This window comes from Impatiens glandulifera, chromosome 5 (assembly GCF_907164915.1).
Source record: "Impatiens glandulifera chromosome 5, dImpGla2.1, whole genome shotgun sequence".
Classification (NCBI taxonomy): domain Eukaryota; kingdom Viridiplantae; phylum Streptophyta; class Magnoliopsida; order Ericales; family Balsaminaceae; genus Impatiens; species Impatiens glandulifera.
The window spans coordinates 10,761,446-10,788,350 of NC_061866.1; the positions used below are offsets into that span (position 1 = coordinate 10,761,446).

A 26,905-nucleotide genomic window follows, 5' to 3' on the forward strand; every position below is an offset into this window, starting at 1 on the left:
ATCTCAACTTGCACAATTCAAATAAAATATCATTTCTATAATAAAAAACTAGGCATATTCAATTCACTTACAATTTTCTCTTGCACGTGTTCGTCCGGGACGGGTGTTGGGTTTTCTTTTGTCGGTTTTGGGGTACGGGTCCTCTTGAATACTTCAATTACAGACGGTGCCCGTCCCATTTCAATCGCCTGTTGAAATAAATGATTTATATAATTAATAACAATCTTTAGATTAAGTTATTACAAATAATGTACTTACCAACTCGTCTTCAATTTGTGCAAACGGTCTACTTCCCGTTCGATGCGGGAATTTCAAATAAACCTTCGGTTTTTACCCTTCCCCATACTTAGAAAATTCTAAGATATTTTTAAACAAGGGTCAAAACCGAAGGTTTTCAAATAAACCTTCGGTTTTGACCCTTAGTTAGATTTTTTTATCCGAAGGTCAAAACCGAAAGTTTTCAAATAAACCTTCGGTTTTGGCCATGCTGGTTTTTTTAAAAAATAAGGTGAAAAGTGAACAATAATAAAACAATTCATTAACAGCCTATTAAAACCAAACCAAACCAAACATAATAATAATAATTCATGAATATTAAAACAAAACACATAGAAATATTGTCATCGTCCGTACGAAAAACTAATAAACACATAATAAATCTAGAAATTATTAGATGGGGTGGGAGGAGGGGGTGGTTGATTCAGTCGACTCCTCAACAATACAAGTTCCTGTTCGAGATTCTCTAATCTCTGGGCCATTTCGGCCCTGTCCGCTTTAATTTCACTGAGCAAACGGCCTCTTTCCGCATCCCTTAATCGGATTTGTTCCATTTCCAGCGTCATCAGTCTTACCTCTTCCTCACGTGCCGCAATTTCTGATTGTGCTATCAGATTCTGGTAACACGGATGCAGTTTCTCCGGTGTACGCCGAAGTCTCTTCCATGAATCACCCATATCCTAAATGTATTTCAGATATATGTATATATATATATATATATATTAATCAAACAAAATAACGTAAACTAGCATAAATCTAGGTAATATATATATATATATATAAACTTAAGAAATCTAAATCTCATAATAAACAAAACAAAAAAATCCAAATGAAACAAACCTGAACGAGAGAAGAGAAGAACCGGCGTGGAGGAGGCAGGCGGCTGCGGCGCGGAAGAGAGAGAAAGGAGAGATGAGTGGAATGAAAAAGAGAAGGGTTAGGGTTTGTATTTATAGAGGTTGATGCCGAAGGTTTTCATATAACTTTCGGTTTTGATATTAGTCAAAACCGAAAGTTTATTAAAGTCCCTTCGGAAATAACCATTACCAAATTTAGAATTTTTTTTAATTGAGTAAAACCGAAGATTCTTTGTAAAACTTTCGGAAAAGAGAATTTCAAAAAAGGTAAAACCGAAGGTTCTTTGAATAACCTTCGCAATTAAAAATCCCCGGGATTTCAAAACCGAAGGTTTTTGTAAAAACCTTCGCAATTAACCCACATCCAACACTTAGAATTTTTTTTGATTTTTTGGGAAGGTAAAAACCGAAAGTTCTACAAAGAACTTTCGGTAATAATTAATAAACCCGAAGGTTTTACACCCCCTTCGGAATCTATTTTTAATATCGAAGGATTTGTTCCTCTCGGGAGTATTTAGGAGAGTTTTACAAAACCTTCGAAAAAAAACCGTCGGTAAAGGTCCTTTTTTTACTAGTGTAAAGAAATACACAAATTTAAGGTGATTCATTAAGATAAAAATGACTATATATCCACTAGATAAAGAGAATATTATTGAGAAGATCAAAACAAATATTACATCATGAGAGACTGGGATTATAACACACGTTTATATAACATCCGGTCCCTCGAAAACCTAACTTATACAAAATTATAACTGGAAGTGATGCTCTCAAGTAAAAATTTCAGTTTTCTAAAGTGCCTATTTACACATTTAAATAAACCTCAACTATCTCAACACCAATATTTTGACAAAGAATCTCCAAAATATTATCACAATATTTTCCTAGTTTTACTACCATAACAAAATATCATATTTACTTTTGTCTTAATATTATTTCCTTTTGTGTTATACTATTTTACACATTTGTACGCACTAAAATTGGTCAGAGTAAAATTGTTTGTTTTTAATCGGTCCTTCAAATCTATTTTTTATTTCGTTCGAGAGTTGCCACCTAATTTTGTTTTTAAAAAAAAATTAGAAAGGAATAATTACACAATTTCTTTTAAATCCGATGTTTAATTACACGTTAGAAATAATCTCAAAGTTATGTCCCACATGCATGTCTAAAAGACGTTCTCTAATAAGAAACTACTCATTTTATATGAAAGACATACCAGAAATCCTATAAAAATCGAGCATTTTTTTAAATTTTACTCTACAATGATAATTTAAACACATGTGTATACTTCTAAGGTTGAAGAAGGATTCATAGTTAGAATACGTACAAATAATAATAAAATATATATGTAGGGAGAGGGCAAAAAATAGTCAAAATCTAAAACAATTCCACAAATTGAAGTTTGAATATAAGATGATCAAGAATATTACAAGGATCGTGTAGGAATATTCCTAATCTTTGTCTAAGTTATAAAACTTAAGTTTTAAGTTCATAAAAATGAAAACAATTGAGAAAATATTTTACTTGTCTTAAAATTGAAATAACCTATAGAAATGTATAGAAAAATATTTTAAAAAAAATATTTTTTTTTCGAAATTTAATATAACCATTTGATCATCGAATAATTGAAAATGGATAAAATATGAAAATTGGGAAGCAAACATGTCGTAAGGCAGGCTTGGGCTTAGGCCTCATGCTTGCTTTGGACATAATCAGAAGGAGAAGGAGATTTGGGTTAGGGCTCGTGCAGATCTGGATATTATAGGAACTTAGCCAGGCCTAAGGTATGGGAAGTAGAGGGGCATTGACAAATGTAGCATTGAACTTATCGTTCAACTCATATTCAATTCAAATTAAATTTACTCAACCCATATTAGTAAGTTGTAACCCAAATTATTATTTTTTATTTATTATGTATTTGACTAATTTTACACATTTTTATTCGTTTAACATGTTTTTGATATTTTTAACATATTTTTAACACGTTTAACACATTTTTTATGTTTTTGGCACATTTTGACATGTTTAACATATTTTGACACGTTTACTATATTTCTCACATTTTTGACACGTTTAGTACGTTTTTCACACATTTAACATGTTTTGGCACGTTTAACACGGTTTTTACAAGTTTAACACATTTTCATGTTTTTGACATGTTTAACACGTTTGACATGTTTTTCACGACTACGACACATTTGACACGTTTTTCACAATTATGACACATTTGACACATTTTGACACGTTTTTCACGTTTTGGCACGTTTAACACATTTTTCACGTTTCACGTTTTTACGTTTTTGACACGTTTAACACGTTTTTACATGTTTAACACATTTTCATGTGTTTAATACGTTTTTCATATTTTTGACACGTTTAACACGTTTTGACATATTTAACACATTTTTGACATGTTTAACACATTTCCATGTTTTCCATGTTTTGACACATTTTGACACGTTTACTATTTTTGACACGTTTATCACATTTTGACACGTTTAATACGTTTTTCACATGTTTAACGTGCCAAAAACATGAAAACCTTGTTAACGTGCCAAAAACGTGAAAAACGTGTTAAACGTGCCAAAAACATGTTAAAACTTTTCAAAGCGTGTTAAACGTGCAAAAAATATGTTAAACGTGTCAAAATATGTAAAATGTGCAAAAACGTGTTAAAATATAAAAAATGTGTTAAACGTACCAGAAATATGAAAAACGTGTTAAACGTACTAAAACATGTGAAATGTGCTAAAAATATGTTAAATGAGCTAAAAACATATTAAACGTGTTCAACATGTCAAAAACGTGTTAAACGTACAAAAAAATGTTAAATGTATTAAACATATTAAAAATGTGTTGACATGTCAAAAAAACGTGTTAAACGTGCCAAAAACGTGTTAAACATACCAAAAATGTGTTAAACGTGTCAAAAACGTGTTAAAACTTTTCAAAACGTGTTAAACATGTCTTGAACATTTTTGACTTTGCCTCACCCTCCGTGAAGAACTTTGCGATTTTCAGGGTGCATTTTTAAATATTAGATTACACCATTAGGAATTATTTTAGGCTCTAAATCACCCTTCATGGACAAATCCTTAGTTTTATCACCAATACTTGCATTACTCAAGCAATTGGTGGTAATGCTCGCTATTATCCCTTTCTTTACTAGTGTTAGGATTTGATATAGTTTGTAATATTTGTAATATTTGTTTGTAACTTTTGTTTCTTGTATGTTTGATTGTTACTAATTAGGTTCTTTAAGGTCGTTTGATTGTATCTTTTAATCATAGCTAAGGGTTATCTAGATTTTATTCTTGATCCTTCTACTTTAGGGATTTTAATGAAATGGTTTTAACCATTTTTCTAAAAACAAAAGGTGGATATCTCAGGTCTTTAACCTAGCTATCTGAGGTCCTAGATTCGAGTCTGTCAGACGATAAATTACGCTCGTCTGGTTAAATTGGTTGTGTACATTTACGGTTATGTGTTTAACCCGCGGGGATTAGTCGCACTCCAAAAAAGTTGCAGAAACTCAGCATTCTCAAAAAATAAAAATAATATATTATAATAAAATATAGTTTAAGTCTTTAAAAATTAATAATAAAAATTTTAATATCAAAGTTGATATTAAATTTAAAATAGATATTCGAAAAGATTAATTGGTTAAAGTGTTGTATTTAAATTGTTAAGTTCGAAATTTAATATTTTTATATATTATTTTTAATTTTAATTTTTAAATTTAATTGTTTTAAATTTTATAGGCAACTCACACATTAATAATCTATTAATAACATATTTACTCTAACAAAAACAAACCTTGCATTACGGGGAATATACATCAGAAAGAGGATAATTGAATTCAAGATTATAAAAAGAAAGAAAAAATTAGTTCTCACCTAAAAGTACACAAATAATAAAATCTTTTGAGAAGGACACCTTAGAGCCAATATAAAGGACAATTTACCAAAGGTGTTATATATATCATTGTCTAGGTAGTCCGTACTTATATAATCTTAATCTTACAACTTCAACACTATTTGAAGAAATAAATGGTTAATTACATTTTTTAACAGTATTTTGATTAGCTCAACCAACATAAATGAACCAAAACACAATTCAAAAATAAGCCGAATGACCCCAAATTCCAAGTAGTATTGGAAGTGTTCAAATTCTCCACGTTGAAGAGTCATCTTTATTAAATTACACATTTGAATGATTAGCATTCAGAATAAATTGTTACTTATATTGTATATAATCAAAAAATATATGAGAGTTGACCTTTGTGAAACATTTAATTGACTTTATCTTAAGATGATAAAATTAAATTTGGAATGACACGATTTGAATTATTCATTTTCTCTAATCTGTTAAGTTTGATAAGACTTAGTTGCACCTTTTACCTAGCAAGTTTATAAACTTGTCCTTCAATGCCTATTATAAATAGTTCTTTATCCACAGTCCATTTCCTATAACATAATCCACACAAATTCAAAAGTAAAAGAACCAAAATGGGAATCAACTTGAACATCATCAAACTAGCACTTCATGTGTGTCTTTTGGGATTTCTCTTTGTTATAATTCCATCATATGCACAAAACTCCCCTCAAGACTACCTAAATGCACACAATGCAGCCCGATCCCAAGTGGGCGTTGGTCCCATGAGATGGAACAACAATCTGGCTGCATATGCCGAAAACTATGCGAAGCAAAGGCAGGGTGACTGTTGTTAGTATTCTTGTTTTGAAATAACAGAAAATATATATAAAATGATGTTACAAATAAATAAAAATAAATAAGATATACAAAGAACGAAATCACCGATTGTGATGTTGATTCGAGGCATGTGCTTAGCACATTTCCCTTAAAACAGTTCCACCGTCTCCTGTTTGTGCTGGAACTTATCGTAGATGGCTGTCTCCCAGGGTACAACGAATCTAGTAGTGATTCAGCACCAGAATCACTACACAACGAACTTGACCAACGTACCTGAACTATCACCGGGATCAAAGCAGAATTGTGTGAAGCCACAATTAAAATGATCAATGGAAGGTTTTTCTGAAAAACTAAGAAGTAGCTAGCTTCTTGTGATGTTGAAAATAAAACCAAATTAAAATTCATTTAGGGTGATTGAAAGATATAAACTATGTAATTCTGCCATTGTTATATATCTTTTCTTGACAACGTATTATCAATTGAGATATATAAAGATAAATTAGCCAATCAACATAATGACTAATTTTTTAACGTAGGAATAAAATCAATTAATGCAATCAATTGCATTCTCATCAATTGCATGTGAAAGGTTTCAAACGTATGCATTTATCATTGCATTTGATTGAAAATTTCTCATTTGCACATTGATATTAATACCCATTTAACTGACTCATTCAATTAATATTTAATCCAAATATATTATTTATTTTTATGCAATAAAATGCATTATGTAAATAAATTAAACCCCACTTGGATTAATGGAAAAATGCTACATTTTGCTATTTTACCAATGTGGACAAATCCACTAACTCGATTTTATTCTTGGGACTCACCCATTCTCAGAATTGTTTTTGAATTCTCATTTCCATTCATATAATGGAAATAATCTACATAGTCTAAATTCCAACAATCCCCCACATGAATGGAAATTGAAAGATTAATCCGGTGAAGGTTCAACAGTTGAATTGTACATAGGATAGGTAGGTGTAACCCTTTGAACCTTCCCTTGTGAAAGCATATAACTTTACTAGCTGATTAGTAGACTCGATGTCCTTGAACTATTCTGCCTTTTGTGTAAACGATTACACACTTTCACATAGAATTCTCCCTGATACATGTCAAGCTCTCATGGTTGTGTCCATTGTGGCCATGGAACACGCGCCTGGTTCTGTGAGAGGGTCTAGAATTGAGCCGTGCAATTCCTTCGAAGCGGCCCCACTTCTCCCTCACATAGGTGATCTCTTTGCTCACAAAGAATCATTAAAAGCGATATGCTTATCCTCGTCAAAATATATATTGTTTTATTATAGGATTATTCCTCAACAATAACTTTCCAAGTTAGGTTGTCCCATTGAACCTAGTTCTTGGGATCTCCAGTCTACATAGGTTGGGTTTTCCTTCATACCAACTTATAATAGGCTAATGTCTCAAAAGACTTCAAACTATCTCTCTATTCAATAATTTGATTAGTGGATCCACAATGTTATCTTTGACTTACATAGTCAAATTTGATAACTCTATTAGAGAGTATAGTCTAATGACATTATGTCTAACACGTGTATGTCTAGACTTGTCACTGACTCTAAGCTTGTCCAATTTCTAATTACTATCACAATAATTAGAAATTTATGTTGGTACATTCTTAGTTAACCTTGGAACATCTTCTAATAAGAAGCATATCATTCGTACATGCTTATCATTTAATTTTTTTATGAAAATATTGTTTACTTGGCTAACTAGTAGACAAAATGTCTTTGAACTATTCTGCCTTCGTGTAAACGATTATATATTTTACATAAAAATATTTTATTTTTTGACATAAGTCAAAAATATAGATTATAACGTTTAATCTATCCATCATAAGATTCTTAGAAGATTTCCATACGTAGATTGCACTTCTAAGTGTAAACATATTCACTTTAAGACGTAAAGTCTTTCATTTAATAATATCAATATATCATTTGATAACAACATGATATTTCGTTTAGTGCAATTCATATCCTTTATGGATTTAATCATTTTTATCGTAATTTTCAACGATAGAAATATCGTACAAAAGACACGTAATGAAATAATTTTCATTGTCTTCATGATATAATTGTCACATCCATTATATAAAATCCTTTTGAAGACATTGGTTCTTCAAAGTTTTATGAAAATAATGTCAAAATATGACACGTCTCTTGATTTCAAAATCCTCAAATCTAAAATATCAATTTGAACACCAACTCAGCAAATATAAACAAAGTATTTTCTTGTTATTTTATTTCTTTTTATAAAGTTGCGCAACTTTATCTTTTATAGAGAACATATTTCTCTAACAACAAATAATTTTTACATTTATCATAATATACACAATTATTTTTGTGTTATAATCAATAAAAAATATTTGCCCCCACACTCGTGTTGGTATCCTTTTTAAATCACACACATTTGTATGATTTAAATCAATGATTTTCTAATCAAGAAATTGTCACATAGTTCTTTTACAGATTTCTTTTGTTATACTCATCATACAATGAATAAGATAACTATATCATAAATATTTAATTGAATAAAATATAATTTCTATACAAGAGATTAGAATGTTTATTCATATATAAATCATTCTTCACATAATCTCCACATAAGAAATTAAAAATATTTAATCAATTAAAATATTTATTTCAACACTTAATTTCTATAAAAGAAATTAGAATATTTAATCAAATAAATATTCACCATATCACATGATTTCTACCAAAGAAATCATAATGTTTCAAGCATCTTTGACCGAAGTCGCTTAAACATTTATTTCCGGTTGCACGTTTGCATCCCGTAATATCGGCACATTTGCCACATTATTTCTCAAATGAAACACAAATTTTCTTCATATATCATTAAACAAATATCTTTCTAAAATACATTAATTGACAATTTATCTTTAATCAAATATAAATAACTAATTATTATAAATAATTATTCATGTCATCAATTCGTCCGTTTCTTAATTAATTACATGACTTTAACTTTTCATAAAAGTTTTTGCATACCAAAAGACAAATAGTTTTATGAAAAAAAAAAATTTAAAATTTTATATTAAAACAAAATGCATTTATAATTGATCGTTATTCATATATGTATACTAATAATGGCTATATAAACATATTACGAATGAACACGAATCATCATATTATTAACTAATATGCATGATATATATACAAATAATCACTTAGCAACGTAATCAAATAAAATATAATTATAAATATATTTTATATCTTAATTAAAACACTTACATTGCCATATTCTGAACAGTAATCGACGTGAAACGACTATGCATGCTCAGAAATAACTTTGGGTAAATTGTTCTCACCGAGGCAATTTTTGCAAAGACAATTTCGACTAACATAGTCGTGTCTTTTTAAATGCATGATTATAATAAGTTCTAACACAAATAACTTATTTAATCTCAAGAAATTTAAATGCCTCAAAATATTAATAACAACATCATTTTGGCAAATTAAATTTCTATAATTTCTACACAAGAAATTAGAATGGCTCCAGCACTTAAGGAATCGTTAAGTGTGTCAATTCACATTTAATAATTTCTATAGAAGAAATTAAAATGATTTCAACATCCATGATTAAAATCATATATCAGATATCATTCATCTCACAATTTTTTATACAAGAAATTGCAGTGATTTCAACATCAATGACTAGAGTCAATTTAGCAAGTCTGATTTTTATCAAGAAAAATCATTGACTATCCTTCATCTCATATTATTTCTATACAAGAAATTAGAATGGTTTCAATATCAATGACTAAAATCATTTTAACTAGTCAGATTTCTATAAAGAAATCATTGATCATTCCATTCATCTCATAATTTCTATAGAAGAAATTGGAATGGTTTCAACGTAAATGACTAATGTCATTTTATCACATCCGATTTCTACAAAAGAAATCTACGTAAATGACTAATGTCATTTTATCACATCTGATTTCTACAAAAGAAATTAACGTAAATGACTAATGTCATTTTATCACGTCAGATTTTTACAAAAAAAAAAAAGGAATCATCTCATCAGCCAGATTTGAACAGGGAACCTCCCTTCCGTCACGCACCATTGCATATGAACTTTGAACCACTGCGCCAATGCGCCATTTTGTTATTGTACCGCTTTTATGACCTTTTGTCTTCTTTCTAGAGACAACTTATACTTCATATTTGATTAGACTCTGTCAATAAATGAATATATACACATTTAAAACGATAACTTATTACCATAATAAAATGTAATATATATAACAATGTATAAATAAAGATATCATCTCTTTATTCATTAAATCATCCTACCATATTCTCATTAATTATATTGCTTAATTAAAAAGAAGGTATATGTTATAATTAATTATTTTAAAACTGAAACTATATGTTTCAATTATAATTAATTTTAACACCATAAATTTTTTTTAAAAACTGAAAGCTAACATATTAGTTACTTTCTTATTTTCATTCCTTATTATTAATAACTTAATAACCAAACAAATCTTCAAAATAAAACTAGAACAAATTTAATTATTGTGTTCTAATTTATTTTCTATATAACATTTGTATAATAATATACATAAAAATTTATATCAAAATAAATTAGCTTATAAATTTAAGCTTTAACAACATAAAAACATATTTGTTAATAATCAAATATATTTATATACAATATAGACTTATCTTTATTTGTTGATTTCTTAATATGAATCTTTTTGCATTTTTCGAAATGAGCATCATCTCTTTCGCAACACCGCGACTCGTATTTCTGAAACATCAAAGACAAAAAAAAAAAATATTCGATGGCGGAAGCTCTTAAATAGCTTAGCACAAAGAAACTGTTTTAAGATTGTTAGTATTCTTGTTTTGAAATAACAGAAAATATATATAAAATGATGTTACAAATAAATAAAAATAAATAAGATATACAAAGAACGAAATCACCGATTGTGATGTTGATTCGAGGCATGTGCTTAGCACATTTCCCTTAAAATAGTTCCACCGTCTCCTGTTTGTGCTGGAACTTATCGTAGATGGCTGTCTCCCAGGGTACAACGAATCTAGTAGTGATTCAGCACCAGAATCACTACACAACGAACTTGACCAACGTACCTGAACTATCACCGGGATCAAAGCAGAATTGTGTGAAGCCACAATTAAAATGATCAATGGAAGGTTTTTCTGAAAAACTAAGAAGTAGCTAGCTTCTTGTGATGTTGAAAATAAAACCAAATTAAAATTTATTTAGAGTGATTGAAAGATATAAACTATGTAATTCTGCCATTGTTATATATCTTTTCTTGACAACGTATTATCAATTGAGATATATAAAGATAAATTAGCCAATCAACATAATGACTAATTTTTTAACGTAGGAATAAAATCAATTAATGCAATCAATTGCATTCTCATCAATTGCATGTGAAAGGTTTCAAACGTATGCATTTATCATTGCATTTGATTGAAAATTTCTCATTTGCACATTAATATTAATACCCATTTAACTGACTCATTCAATTAATATTTAATCCAAATATATTATTTATTTTTATGCAATAAAATGCATTATGTAAATAAATTAAACTTGCATTTGATTGAAAATTTCTCATTTGCACATTGATATTAATACCCATTTAACTGACTCATTCAATTAATATTTAATCCAAATATATTATTTATTTTTATGCAATAAAATGCATTATGTAAATAAATTAAACCCCACTTGGATTAATGGAAAAATGCTACATTTTGCTATTTTACCAATGTGGACAAATCCACTAACTCGATTTTATTCTTGGGACTCACCCATTCTCAGAATTGTTTTTGAATTCTCATTTCCATTCATATAATGGAAATAATCTACATAGTCTAAATTCAACAACTGTAACCTCATCCACTCTAGAGGGCCATACGGAGAAAACCTAGCCAAGGGTAGTGGTGCCTCCTTCACTGGAGTGCGAGCTGTGAGCCTTTGGGTTGGAGAGAAACCTTTCTATCACCATAATTCCAATAGTTGTGCTGCAGGTAAAGTTTGCGGACATTACACTCAAGTGGTATGGCGTAGATCTGATCAACTTGGTTGCTATAGAACTCAGTGTCGGAACGGTTTTTGGTTCGTTATCTGTAGTTACTCTCCTCCCGGTAATGTTGCCGGACAACGCCCATATTGACTTCCTTATATATAAGTTGTTGAATTATATATTTATCTGTGTTTAAACTTTCTGCTTCAATAAATAAGCTTGAGATCAAGTGTGTTGCATATATATATATATATATATATGTATGTGTGTGTGAGTGTGTATCAACTTGGCAATAAGACCACACATGTAAATTGGATTTGTTTGAGTCCCTCTATGTGTTGACATCGATCACTATGTTAATATTATTTATCTTATATGTGAATAATGAGTTTCAGTTTCACTGTAATTTCACCTCATATAATTTAAAAGTTGTAGTTCAAATGATCCTTATATACTAATCAAATCGTCAAAGTAATTTATAAATATCCAAAAATAGCATAAAATTAAAATATATATTCTAAAAAAAAACAAAACTTAGATATTATTATAGTGAGAATAAAAAAAATAGTAAAACAAACCAGCATTAAGAACAAATAAGACTTCAAATATTTGTGAGGCTTAGATTTTACAGCATCAAATATCATAATGATGCAATTAATAATTTCAGTACAAAATCAAATATAAAATAAGTTAGAAAATATCCAATAAAACTTGTGAGAATCCAAGATATCATTTAAGATTTGTTTTTTTGGCTGGAATGTTATTCATGATGAGACTTTGACAGACAACATATGTGTGTGAACAAATGTTATATTATAACCAGTCGAAGGTGCCTTATGGAGGTTGAAATAGCGTCTCACGTACATTCTTCTGTATTGACGTGGGGTGGCGGACATTTGAAGTCTTCTTTGGAACATGAAATGAATTCAATGAGTGATGCCTAAGTCTGTTACTAGTTATTGAGAGGTTTAGATTGAGGTAACATATATAGTATGTCTGAATCGTTGGGTTACTATTCCTATTATATTTTAATAGACTATTTGGCTAGAAATGAATCGGTGTACATTCAATTATTGTATTTGATTGATGCGTATAATTCATAAAGTCATTATTATGAAACTATGAAGTTGTTTAGGGAGATCATCGTCCTTCTTGAAGACATTCATGAACGTTAATTATTTTGTTGTATATAGTCACTGTCTTTGTTTTTTTTTTCTCTCTTTTTTGTCTTTTTTATTTTTCTAATGTCATGCTTTATGCTTTATTTTGTTGTGTGCTTAAACGAATCACATTTTTAATTTATCATGGACCTTTTTTTAAATAATAATAAAACTTGTGAGACGAATCAACTAGAGTTAAAACATCAATATATATGAATAAAAATAAATATAGGTCAAACCAAGTTGAATACATTTTCTAATGACTATTTCTATCATTTCAATACTAGTAATAATTTCGCAATCATGTATACCAAATTTAATTGTTATAATATTACTCTCAACTTCACATTAGCTAGCCTTAATCTTAAGGCCTTGTTCGGTTATGGGTTTTTAAAAAAATCAAGAGAGAGAAAAATTGATTGATGAGTGATGATTTTGAAGAGATAATGATTATTTTTGGTAAAAAGACTTAAAGGGTATTGATATATATAAATAAAACATAAAATAATAATTTAAATTAGAGGGTATTTTAGTATTTTGATTAATGAAATGAGTGATGTGATTGTTGAGAAGTGATTAATTAAAAAATTGATTTATTTTGAATTTTTTAAATAACCCAAAGAGAACAAGGCCTAAGTATAAAATATAAGATACCAATGGTAATTGTTAAAATCATTTTATGATTATATATATATATATATATATATATATATATATATATATATATATATATATATATATATTTAAGTGCATTCCTTAAGTTCACAACCAAAATATACTTCCCTCTAAGGTTATGTATAGGTAAGAGAGGAGAGAAGAAAATAGAGAAGAGAGAAGGTAAACGTGGTTTCAATTCGAACTATCATTCACAACATCCTCATTGTTATTTTAATCTTTATATACTCACTATCAAATTCAAATTAGTTCGGATTCGATCTCTTGTCTCAAGTATGAAATTGAAACACTTTAACTATTAGATTATTTGTAGCTGTTGAATTCAATTTATAATTTTGTATGTATATATGTTTTTTATATTTAAGTTTTTGATCAACGGATTAATCTATATATATTGATAATATAATATTCATACTCATTTATACTCACATGAATATTCAAAATAAGAGTGATTATTTAATTTACTAAAAACACATTAATTAATATTGTGGATGTAAATAATGTATTAATAAAACATTATTTATGTCTTATAATTTTTATAAGACATTTATTCATTCTTCTAGTCTAGCGGCAACAAGACGTGGATATCTCCAGTCTCTTTGAGAAGTCCTGGGTTTGAGCCCGTTAAGCAGCAAATTCTACGCCTGGTTAAATGATTAGTGTGTTTGCGGGATATATGTTTAACCTTTTTGTGACCACATTTTATCCCCTCTTTTAGACTAGCGGCAACTAGATGTGGATATATTTAGCCTTTTTGAGAGGTCTTGAGTTCGAGCCCGTCAGACGACAATTTCTGCGTCTGGTTAAATTGCTTAGTGTGTTTGCGGGATATGTTCTTAATCAATGGATCAATTTTTTTTATATATTATTGGTCAATTTATATTAACTCTAATTTATATATAAGTGATATATTTTAATACAAAATTTATTTCATTTATATAATATATTTAAAGAATAATTTGTATGTTTTAAATGATGGAATATTTAGTGGTATATAATTAATAAACAAATATTAATTATATATCCAAGAAAAATAAGTTGAGTACCAAATCAATTTAAAAAAAAAAAATACTCTAGGTCAATTTAATTTCAAAATGAAGTATCTGACAAATTTAACCAATGTTAAGTTAATGGATTGTTTTAAATAACTTAAGATGTTTGAGAAAACTTAAATAAAATGTAAAAAGAAAATAAAGATAAAAATATATAACAGCCATTAAGGATTGGTTCAAGATTTATAAATATGATAAAAACTGTCTTAAAAATAATTTTTTTAACGTTTTAATATAAATATAAATAGTTTTTTACATAAATACTAAACAAACAAAAAATTAATAATATTATTTACACTAAAATTTGTATGGTATGGTGTTCATGAATTCATGTTTTCCCACCTACACCGTATAAAAAAACTTATATTTATAACTAATTTTTTTACATTTTTAAATATAATTTATTATTTTGTTTATCTTATCATTAAAAAAAAATAAAAAAATTTAATTTAATTTACTTATTTTATTCAAAAAAAATTTCCTTATTTATTAAAGTAGCATAATTTTTTTTAATCCCCACCACAAAATCCTGTCAGAATATATTTATTAACTTTACAATCCATCTACAAATTTTACATTGTTTGTTTGTAAAACAATTTTTATCATATTTATAAGTGATTGACCAATACCTAATGGGTGTTATAATTTTATCTTTTATCTTTATTTTGTTTTCTGTTTTCCAAACATCTCAAATTATTTAAAACAGTCCATTAACTTAACATTGAGTTAAATTTGACACCTACTTCATTTTGAAATCAAATTGACCTAAGAATATTTCTTTAAATTGATTTGGTAATCAACTTAATTTACTTGGATCAATTCCACGGACCTTTAGTATATTTAATATTTGATTATTAATTTTATACCACTAAATATTCAATCTTGTAAAATATATAAATTATTATTTAAATATATTATATAAATGAAATAAACTTTTAATCAAAATTTATATCTTAATTATATATAAATTAAAACTAGTATAACCAAACTGAACAAACCAATAATAATTTCTATATAACTAGTATAACCAAACTGAATCGACCAATAAACCGAAAGAATTATTTAAGCTTTTTTCAATCAACAACACTCTTTTTGTGAATTTCCGTATACAAATGATCAATCCGCTAACCCCTTGATCACATGAGAAGAACATGTTTTTTATTTTAAATTAGGTAATATTTGTCTTGTCTTATTTTTAATGTTGGTTTATTTTACTAATTTTTATTATTCTCTTTATTATAATATCTAAGTTTGTTTTTTAGATTATATATTTTAATTTTATGCTATTTTTGGTATGATTAGTATATATTGATCATTTGAGCTGCACCATTTTAAATTATATGAGGTGAAATTACAGTGAAATTGAAAATCAATATTCACATATGGGATGAATACTATATATTGATGTCAACACATACAGGGACGGAGCAAGGATTTGAAACCTACCCGGGCTAGTTTTATAATTTGCTGTCACCAATTCCTTTTAGCGACGGAAAATAACCAAAAACGACGATAATTTACCGTCGTTATTGATAAAATACATACAGGCTACTTGAGGCTACCCGGGCTGCCGGTCGGCTCCGCCCCTGAACACATAGAGGGACTCATAGACGAATCCAATTTATAACATGTGTGGTTTTATTGCCAAGTTATTGAAAAACATATATAGACTCACATGCACGTTATATATATATGAAATACGCAATATCTCCTTGCAGCCCAAGCTTATTTATTGATGCAGAAACTTTAAACAGAAATAATATATTATTCTTTAATTTTGTAGTGGGCTTTAATTTGCATCAGCTTATATATAAGGATGTCAATAGGGTTTTTGTCCGACAAAATTACCAGGAGGAGAGTAGCTACATATAATGAACCACCAACCGTTTCGGCACTGACCTCTATAGCAACCAAGTTGATCAGATCTCCTCCATACCACTTGGGTGTAATGTCCGCAAACTTTACCTGCAGCGCAACTATTGGAATTGTAGTTATAGAAAGATTTCTCGTCAACCCAAAGGTTCACAGCTTGCACTCCAGTGAAGGAGGCACCACTACCCTTGGCTAGGTTTTCTCCGTATTGCCCTCCAGAGTGGACGAGGTTACAGTCACCCAGCCTTTGCTTCGCATAGTTTTCGGCATATGTAGCCAGATTGGTGTTCCATCTCATGGGACCAACGCCCACTTGGGCTCGGGCTGCATTGTGAACATTTAGGTAGTCTTGAGGGGAGTTTTGTGCATATGATGGAATTATAACTAAGAACAATCCCAAAAGACACACATGAAGTGCTAGTTTGATGTTCAAGTTGATTCCCATTTTGGTTCTTTCACTTTTGAATTTGTGTGGATTATATTGTAGGAAATGGACGGTGGACTAACGGATTATTTATAATTGGCATTTGAGGTCAATTTTAAACATTTAATAGGCAAAAGGTGCATTTTAGAACTTAATATAAGAGACAATAAATACTAATTCATATAGGGTCACCAAACTTTGGCAATTAATTTGATCATCTTAAGATTAGGTTAATTAAATGCTTTCCAAATCTCAACTATATGATACAATAATATAACTCATAATTTATTTGCAATTGCAATTTTCTTTTCTTTTCTTTTTTTTTGAAAAGTTATCAAATATTTAAGTAATGTCACCAAATGTGTAACTATAAGTAAAATTATTTACAATTTGATTGAGATGAAAAAAATAAGAAGGAGATTGAAAGAATACATTTTAACTAGTTGATTAGTAATTGTTTTATGGATCTAATTTTTGTCATCTACTTTTTAATGGTTAAACTTTGCCTCTTTTGTGTATAGATTTGTTTTATGAGACTTTATTCTCATCTCTAATTAAATTCAAATGTTTAAAAAAATAGACTATTGTTGAGTTGATTTAATAAATTATAAGTATTCATTTATGTGTATTAATGCTACCATAACCACTAATTCTTAAACTCTAAACCATACACCCTATTTTTACTTCCATTCTATATAAATATATGTAATTTCATGAAGTTAATTAATTTTGATATAGGAGAATTTAAATACTTCTAATATTACTTCGCATTTGAGGTTATCCCATGCAGAGACGGATCTATGGAGGAGTTTTAGCCCATCTAAAAAAAGAATTTTGTTTTACGATAGAAATATGACATCAACCATAGTTTCTTAAAAGTTTTCAAAATAATTTACTGTTTGTTTATTTAATTATTTAAAAATGGTAAAATTTATATTTATTTATTCGTTTTATCCAAAATTTTCTAATTAATTTTTAAGTTCACCATAAATTTTTTTCAAACTCATCCCAAATCTAAATTCTGAATCCGTTCCTAATCTCATGCTTGTTAAGGTTTAATATTTTCTTTGAATGGATTATGTTATGGATGACATGATCATTTTCTTTGAATGGATTGTGTTTTGGATGACATGATGATTGAAAATGATTTTTTACTCAATTAATAATGCTTTGTGGGTACAATAGTTTTGCTAAGGATTTTTTAGGCGGAAGTTTTTCAATAGAATAATGTGAGATTTTCGAGACAAATGAAAACAAAAATTTGTCATCAAATAATGTGAAAGATATGTTTGCTTAAGAGGACAATGAGTTTAGATTTAACTTCAAACTCAGACAAGAGAAGAAATAGAGTTGTTGGAAAAACTCAATGATCAAAGCAAAGGGATGATGTTGAACCTAAATTAGACTACAAGTGTTATGGAAAAACTCGGAGCAATACAGCAATACAGTGTTCTTAGAAATTACAATGTATCCCTCACGGTGAGAAATTACTATGAATCCCTCATTCAATCCTAGGACATACACACATGGCACAACACTTGACACAATGAGAACCTCTAAAATATTGTTTAGATGATGCATTCTAAATAGGGTAATTGAACAATCAATATGATTTGCAAGATAGGGATAATAAAGGTAAGAAAATGTCACTTGTGTGGCAAGACGGAAGGGACGACATCACACATATTCATCCTTCATTGATATGATGTTAGACCTAGCTATTTGGAGCATGTTGTGGAGTATTCTTAGAATTGAACACGTATGTTGACGACTAATTAACATTATCCGACAAAAAGTTGATCTCAATCTTGCTGATAATTAATTTGGTGTATTGTCTCAAGAGTTTTTTACTAACAAATCTTGATGAAACTCGGATAGGAAAATTGTTACATCGACTAAATGTATCATTGTTTCTTAACGAGAGGGAGAAATAATTGATTTGATTCCAACTAATTTGCTTAGAGATTTCAATGGATAGCTTATGTTAACTAGCTAGCCATTAGGAAGTTCTATCTATTGGGGTTTGGCACCACTATATTTGTATTTTTTTATGTACATAATAACGGTTTATTTTCCTTTAAATTAAACAAAATTTTGTTAAAGAAATATATTATATAATGTGTATTATTACAAGGTTAAGCAAACCATTAAACAATTATTGGAGATGGTCCATCCTAAATATTTGTAAAATGTTAAAAATAAATATCAATTTTCAGTTTACTTTGTGAGAGATTCTCCACAAAAAATAAAAATAAAAACATGTTGCAACTGATTTTACAACTCAATTAGTAACCTAAAATATGTTTCGCAATAAATATTTAAATAATTTATAACATAAAGTGTAATGTAATATAAATATTACACTAAAGGGCCGGTTAAAAATTTTGCAGCATAGGTCAACACATTACCTCAATTTTTAAATGATGAATTTTTATAATTAAATTGCATCACGTGTTGTAACTTAATAATTTTGTTATTTTATTATTTTGCAACTCATCTTATCATTTTTAATTTGTAAAATTATTTCAAACTTAATTTTCAACATATAATGTAACATATTTTATTCTAAATATAATTTGGTAAATTTACAACTTAAATAGTATTTTAACTCTTTTTACAATATTATTAACAAATTAATTTATATTCTAAATAGTTTCAATAAAAATAATTCTCACAACATTTTACAACACGTGGAAAATTCATCAATAGCGACGGCAGAAATCGACGTTAAAAGCCTTAACGCTGTCGCTAATAAATATTAATGACGACGAATGAAACCGTCTTTATTTGTCACTAAATATGTCCTCGCTGAAAGACAATAATTATCAGCGTCAAATCCCCGCCGTCGCTGATAGTTAACAATATCAGCGACGCAAATCTCCATTCGCCATCGGTTGATAAAATTTCAAGATGATTGGATCTTCTTAATTAAATTTCAAGATGAAGAATACGAGGTTGAAGAAGTAGAGGAGGATTTGCCTTATATACAGGAAAAAGCGCACGAATTTGTTGAGTTCACTGGTTCGGTGACGCATGCTATTCCTAGAATAAGAGTAGGAAAAAGACTCTTGTCTTAGATTCTCGCCCTCTCTTTGACTTTTGCTCCTATTATTATTGAAGTCGACCTAAACGAATTAATTTCAAAGAAATAGGCATAAGATTTAGGGTTTAAGAAATAATTTGAACTCACTACTACGTTATGGATCAACTGGCAGCAGTCCGGCTCATACGATTCCTCCGCTTTATTTCTTTCTCCTATTTCCTCGCATATCTTAGGTCTCCTAGAAACTTAACGTGCTGAAAATGATCCGGATAATTTCGATCAAAACATTTGCAGAAGAAGAAAACGACGACTTCAATAATCGGATAGAAGTAAATGAGTAGAAATCGATTTCATTACACGTGGAAGAAACGACGACGAAGGAAAAAAAAGAGAAGAAAAAACGTGTTATTTAACCGAATATCAGCGACAGTATTGTCATGTGTCATCGTTGATATTATAACTTATCAGCGATAATCGTTTAAAAAATGTGGCGAAAAAATAAGAAGTTAATAATAATTATCCGGAACGGCGTTTAAAACTAAAACTGTCACTCATAATTATTATGAGCGACTGTAAGGGACAATATTACTTTGTTGTCACTTATAATAATTACCTCGTTACTTTACCGTCGCTGATAAAAAAAATATCAGTGACGATTTTAGTTATGAACGTGTCGTCCCTGATATTTTTAATCAACGCCGGTTAATTGGTTGCACCGTTGCTGATAAAAATATCAGTGACGACAAAGCAATGTTGTAGCTGATATTGGTCGCTAATAACCCTTTTTTCACTAGTGATAATAACTTGTAGAGTTTAGCCACATTTGTCTATATCAACATAATTTACTACATGAATAAAGTTACAAGATTATAATGTTTTGCACAAATATTTTGCAATAATTGCAACATATTACAGCTATTTTATATCATATAAATTTTGTTTTAGATATAAGTTCAAGAACATATATATTGTAATTTATAGCATTCAGTGTTGTAAAATTGATCATGTTATAACATAACATTTTTAAAACACATTTGTTTTCACACATTTTATAATTTTTTAAATAAATTCAATTAATTTATTAATTCCTATTTTAATATATTAATTATAATTTAATAAATATTTAAATATAAATAAATTATATATATAATTATATCCAATAATATCACTTAAACATATTTAAATTAAATAGAGTAGTCAAACAAAGTTCAACAAAATTATAATATTTTTGCTTAGAAAATTGCCTACTTAAGACAATCCTTCAAAATATTGTATAATTAGAAACTTGTCAATTTCTTTTAAATAGGTAGAAGAAATCTTGTACAAAAGTACATGAGATTCTAATTCTTTGTTGAACAAAAATTGAAAACAAACAATTCAATGTTTCACAGACTTGGACATTAACAAATTTTATCTCTTTCATTTATATACTTAATATGTAAATTCCATCTATGTTCTTAAACTGAAACTATAATAACATATTATATATATATATATATATATATATATATATATATATATATATATATATATATATATATATATATATATATAATATATATATATATATATATATATATATATATATAATATATTATATATATATATATATATATTATATATATAATATTATATATATATATATTATACATATAATATTATTAATTAGACTCAAAAAAATATTATTTTATCAAAATAAATAAACTTTTAATTAACATATCAAATCTTTATACTTTTAAAAATAATTAAAAATAAAACAAAAACAAATACATTAGATTGCTATTAGTCAGCCCTAAACATGAATATAATGTATTTGGAGTGATAAAAATAAATAAAAACCTTAAAATCAACTTATAATTTTCTTTTCTTTAACAGCTACACAAAAGAGATAATGTAGCAAGTGTACAACACTTTTTTCCATAATTTTAGGCACACCGAAAATATTGAAACACTATTAGGCACAAGACACGGAACAATAAGACACGAAATAATATGACACAACACGAGCACAACTATTTACAACGATTATTTTTGTTTGTATATAATTTTAAATTTAATATGTTATTAATTGTTTTCCTAATAATAATATAACAATATTTATTTAATGTAATTACAAATCTCTAAATAATGAAATTTTAATAATTGAATATGTTTACATTAAATTAAATTTTAGAATTTAGATATTGTTTATATATATATATATATATATATATATACTCTTTTTTAAAATGTGTAAGAGAAGAGTTATTTTAATGTTTAGAAAAAAATTAAAGAAATGTTAAAAGTAAATGTTAGGATATACAATGAGTTATATTCTTAATATAATTTAAAAAAAAAACAAAACAATCAGACACACTATTAGGTACACTGTTAGGCAAGACACCAAACCACAAAATTTAGACACCAACTAGAAGCTAGACGCCAACAATTACACCAACAAACATAAATTTCTGACATTTATAATTAAACATGTATTATTATTTTTGTAAGTATTTTTTTTTTATGAGTGGAAAGTTATTTAAATGATCGGTGGTACCAATAGAGACAAGGGTCTAACTATTGATGACAACTTCTTGCAAAAAACGATTTGATAGAAATCATGTTAGGGATTTGTATCACTTTTTATTATTCACAAACCTTTGCAAACTCTTGGAGTGATTCAAGTGCGGAAACGTTTGCTCAGGTTTGAACTACGAACCAATGAAAGAGAAGAAGACAGAATGTAAAAGACACAGCAGGTTGTTTATGGATGTTCGGAGCAAACTCTCCTACGTCACCACTTCTTCCAACCACCGGAAGGATTCACTATATTTTTTTTGAATTAAATACAGTTTTAGAGCTAGCTAACTGTTGAACAAAACAAACTCTGTTCAACTTACAAAAGGTTTAGAAATATCACTCAGCTAGATAGTGTTTTGATTTTATCTCTCTCTTGATGTACAAACTCAGTAAGCAAGTAAGCCATTCGAAAGATAGATTATCAGTCCGGCAGCTCGTCCGTTGTCCTTGAAGATTTTTAAATAGACAACAGGTACCAACGGTCAAATTTTCTGCATTGAAACGTGGCAAACACCCATTGGAGAGCCTCCATAGTACACAAGTACAACAAATTCTGTGCACAAAGATCGTGGCCGTACCAATCTGGTAATGCGCTGAATATTCTTCTAGGATTGTCCTGCAAGGAACAAGTAGTGAGAAGAATATTTACTTACGTGACATTTACTCATTGGATGTAACTGCCTGTCATACTGATCTGCACGGATGAGTGGAGCAGGAGTAGCGTATAGCTAGTTGATCGTGGGTAGACGGATGCTGACTTCAAGCAACTGCTAAAGTAAGACATTAGACGTGCTCCATTAGACTGCCAAGTCTAATAGAGTTAGACGTCAACGTCTAATAGTAGGATCCATTAGACCACCAAATCTAATGGAGTTAGACGACACGTCTAACTATAGGCCACTTCAGACTAGTTTGAAGGAGTTAGACGTCCAACGTCTGACTTTCACCTGTTAGACTGCACGTCTAACTACGTATCTGTTAGACTGCATGTCTAGCTACGTATATGTTAGACTGCACGTCTAATTAGAAGCGCGTCTAACGTCTAATACGTCTAATGAGCCTGATTCAAGCTAAGTCTAACTTAACACGTTTTGATGCACCTGCACAAAAACAATTTGACGTCTTAGTTTCATTCTTATTTAAGTTTTATACAAGTTCATCATCAAAATACCATTAATCAAAATAATTTGACCCAACAATTTCCCCCTTTTTGATGATGTTAAAACTTTGTACCATTAATTAGATAAGATAAGTACCATCAAATTAAAGTAAAAATGATACTTGTTCACGAGCTACACAAATAAGTTCCAAAGACCAATGTTCCAAAAACCAAGTTTAGAAACCAACAAAAGATAGTTTAAAAGAGAGGAGATTATTGTTCTTCCCTTTTCACGATTGGGTAATTAAACCCTTCACCACGACCACCTCTTCCACCGCTTCGACAACATCCACCATCACAGTCACCGCTGCGACCTCCACCTCCTTTGGTTGGTCTGCAACCATCTTCATCAACGGGTTTCTTTTTGGATTTGGTGTATGTCGAGACACCTCCTCTACTGCTTCCACAGTCTCTTGAACTTCCTTCCCCCTTTTTAACATTATCAATGTCAAGGGAAATGAGGTTCTTCTCTTTATTAGCAGCAACTTTAGCATTTTCAACGGCTTGAATTTGTCTTGCAAAGGAATAAGCGTGTTCCATTCGCTCAGCATCAGCTCTGTTCATATGATTGGTTAACTCAACCATTTGACCTTGAACCATATTTACTCCAGCCATAACTTCTTGATGAAGATCAATGTTGAATTCCCTTTCACAATCAAACATTTAGGACTGTCGTTTAAAGAAGTTATTTTCGAATTTGGTGTAGGTGTTGTTGAGGATGTTGATCTCATACGTGTTCCTCTTCATGGTCTTCTCCATTTCTTTATGAGTTTCAAGAAGAGAAGCGAATTCCTTCTTGTTTGATCCTTGATTATTTTCGATACTTATCATTTTGAATTGCAAGTCCAAAACATTCTTCTAAAGAATTCTCATCATCTTGGCCATAGACTTTAACAGCTTTCTCCCTCCGAGAGAGGTTTCTTCATTTCATGAAACTTCATGAGAGTCGACATGAGCGGTTTGAATTGGACTGACATGAGTGTGAACTTGTAATGACTGCTCTGATTCATCCGCCTCAGAAGCATCTTTAGACTTATCTTCGTCTCTTATAATGTCTTCACATACCTTGTGAATCTGATCAGAAGGTCCTTCAGAGTGAAGAGGAAGGTCAACAACCTTATCATAAATGTTCGCAACAGTAATTTTCGGAGATGATCGAGGAATTGGTGAACTGAGAATAAAGCATTGAGATAGTGGAAGACTTTCTGATGACGCATCATTGTTGTCTTGTTCCCCCTCAGCGGAAGAACTCTTATCAGATTCATTTTCTTTTGAGGGTTCCCCCTTAGAACGTGCTTCGATAGGCTGGCTGGCTTCAGCCTCCTTCACTGGAGATGCCTCTGTTTCAAGAACAGGGGATTCCAGCGTGTCAGCTTCTTGAATAATATTCGGTTGAACGAGTTCGGCATTGATTTCTTCTTCTTCAATGATTGGATTAGGTTGAACTAGATCCTGAGTCTATTCAATTCTGGGTTGAGCCATAAAGAATTTTTCTTCAACAAACAAATTTTCTAGTTCAATGAGATGAGTAGCGGCTTTCTCATCTTCTGGTAGGATCAGATAAAAATTTTCAGAAAGTTGCATCGGATTGTCTTCATCTGAAGAATTTCCGAATGGGTTTACCCCTGAGTAGTCTGCTTCATGAACATATCTGAGTATGATTGAGATATAGTCTTGCATGATTTCGTCAAGTTTCTTCAAATCCTTTTCCTCTACATCAACATTCTTTTTCATTGGATTGAAGTTAATTTTTCTTGCTTCGAGCACTAGAAAAAGAGCCTGACCTCTGAGATTTGCTTCAACTAGCTCCTTTCTCTTTAGAGCTTTATATACCTCAGAAGTTTTAGCCCATTTCAGGACTCACTTTTCTATGTTGACTAACTTCAACCACTTTTCGCTCATACCCTTTTCTTTGTTGACCAGATCATATTTGTTGGACATCCTGTTCATAACCCACGTATCGAAGATGTTAATCTTTACAACGGCTTTCACGTTGGCCTAATCCTTCATTAAATTCACGATACAGGTCGTCTCTGAAATCTCTTCATTGGAGTTGGTTGCGATGGCCTTGTCGTTTCCAATAACCTCAACAGGTTTTGGAGTGGGCCTCGGTTCTCCGATAGTTATGCCAGCAGCTCTTCTGGTGGTTCTCATTATCTCGTGGGGAGTTAGGGGTTTTGCGGAAAGTCCGGAAGAGACGTTGGACTGGACTATCTTTCCTATCACGACAGACTCTTCTTGAATACGTTTAGATGTTGGTGGCTCTTCATTTGGAAAAGAGAGAACCTGTTCAGACAGGACAATAGGAGCAGGGGTATGAACCGCACCCTACTCTGTTTCAGCAAAAACAGTAGCTTCAGTAGATACTGGATCAATTTGACGAACAGGGAATGAAATCCTATCAAGATTTTCAATATTTGGACCAACTAGTTCAACAGTTGGCCCGGCAGCATGTTCCACTTCAGGAACAAAAACAGACAAAACTTGTTCCAACACAGGAACATTAAACTTAGGCACTTCGGCCTGAGATGGAGTAGGGGTTACCTTAGATGAAGCCTTCAAAGTCTTAGACGCCCTAGGCGCCTTTGACTTTTCTCCTCTAAAAACGGAGGACTTTGCCGACTTTTTTAACTAGCTGGCAGAGGGAGACAGGGGAGACATCGGGATATCAGCAAGTGCGGAAGGACCTTGCTTTACTCTAGAATCAACTACCCTAGAGTCTTTCTTCGAAGAGCTTTTCTGGCTATTAGAACTAGCCTCTGATTCATTTATTGTTCTTGCTCTTTTGGCTCCCGTCGAAAGAATGGATGTAGTAGGTCACTTAGAACTGGTGACGAATCTTCCACCCGTCTGTTGGCTAGATGCTCTAGAAAGGGAATCCTTGGAGTTCTTCATTCGAGTGAGAGTGTTGACTATGGTGAAGACGTTGAACACTCAGCAAGAATTTATATCCTCTCTATCCCCCATAGGAACTCCTAAGTGTTCCAGCAATCGACTGAGTTGAGCAGCAAAGCTCATGCTCTCTTTATCCTTGGAGTCAATCGTCCCACACAGATTTAAGAA

At 30.0% G+C, this 26,905-nt stretch overlaps 2 protein-coding genes across 2 annotated transcripts; one reads left to right on the top strand and one right to left on the bottom strand.

The window, feature by feature from the left end:
* The first annotated feature begins 5,641 nt into the window (after positions 1–5,641).
* On the top strand, positions 5,642–12,048 carry LOC124940223 (pathogenesis-related protein 1B-like). Its single transcript, XM_047480713.1, has 2 exons — positions 5,642–5,852; positions 11,759–12,048. The coding sequence occupies exons 1-2, from the start codon at positions 5,642–5,644 to the stop codon at positions 12,046–12,048; spliced, it is 501 nt and encodes a 166-aa protein (XP_047336669.1).
* Positions 12,049–16,494: 4,446 nt separating this feature from the next.
* LOC124940087 (pathogenesis-related leaf protein 4-like) lies at positions 16,495–17,129 on the bottom strand. Its single transcript, XM_047480568.1, has one exon. The coding sequence runs from the start codon at positions 17,100–17,102 to the stop codon at positions 16,605–16,607; it is 498 nt and encodes a 165-aa protein (XP_047336524.1). The 5' UTR covers positions 17,103–17,129; the 3' UTR covers positions 16,495–16,604.
* Positions 17,130–26,905: the final 9,776 nt, after the last annotated feature.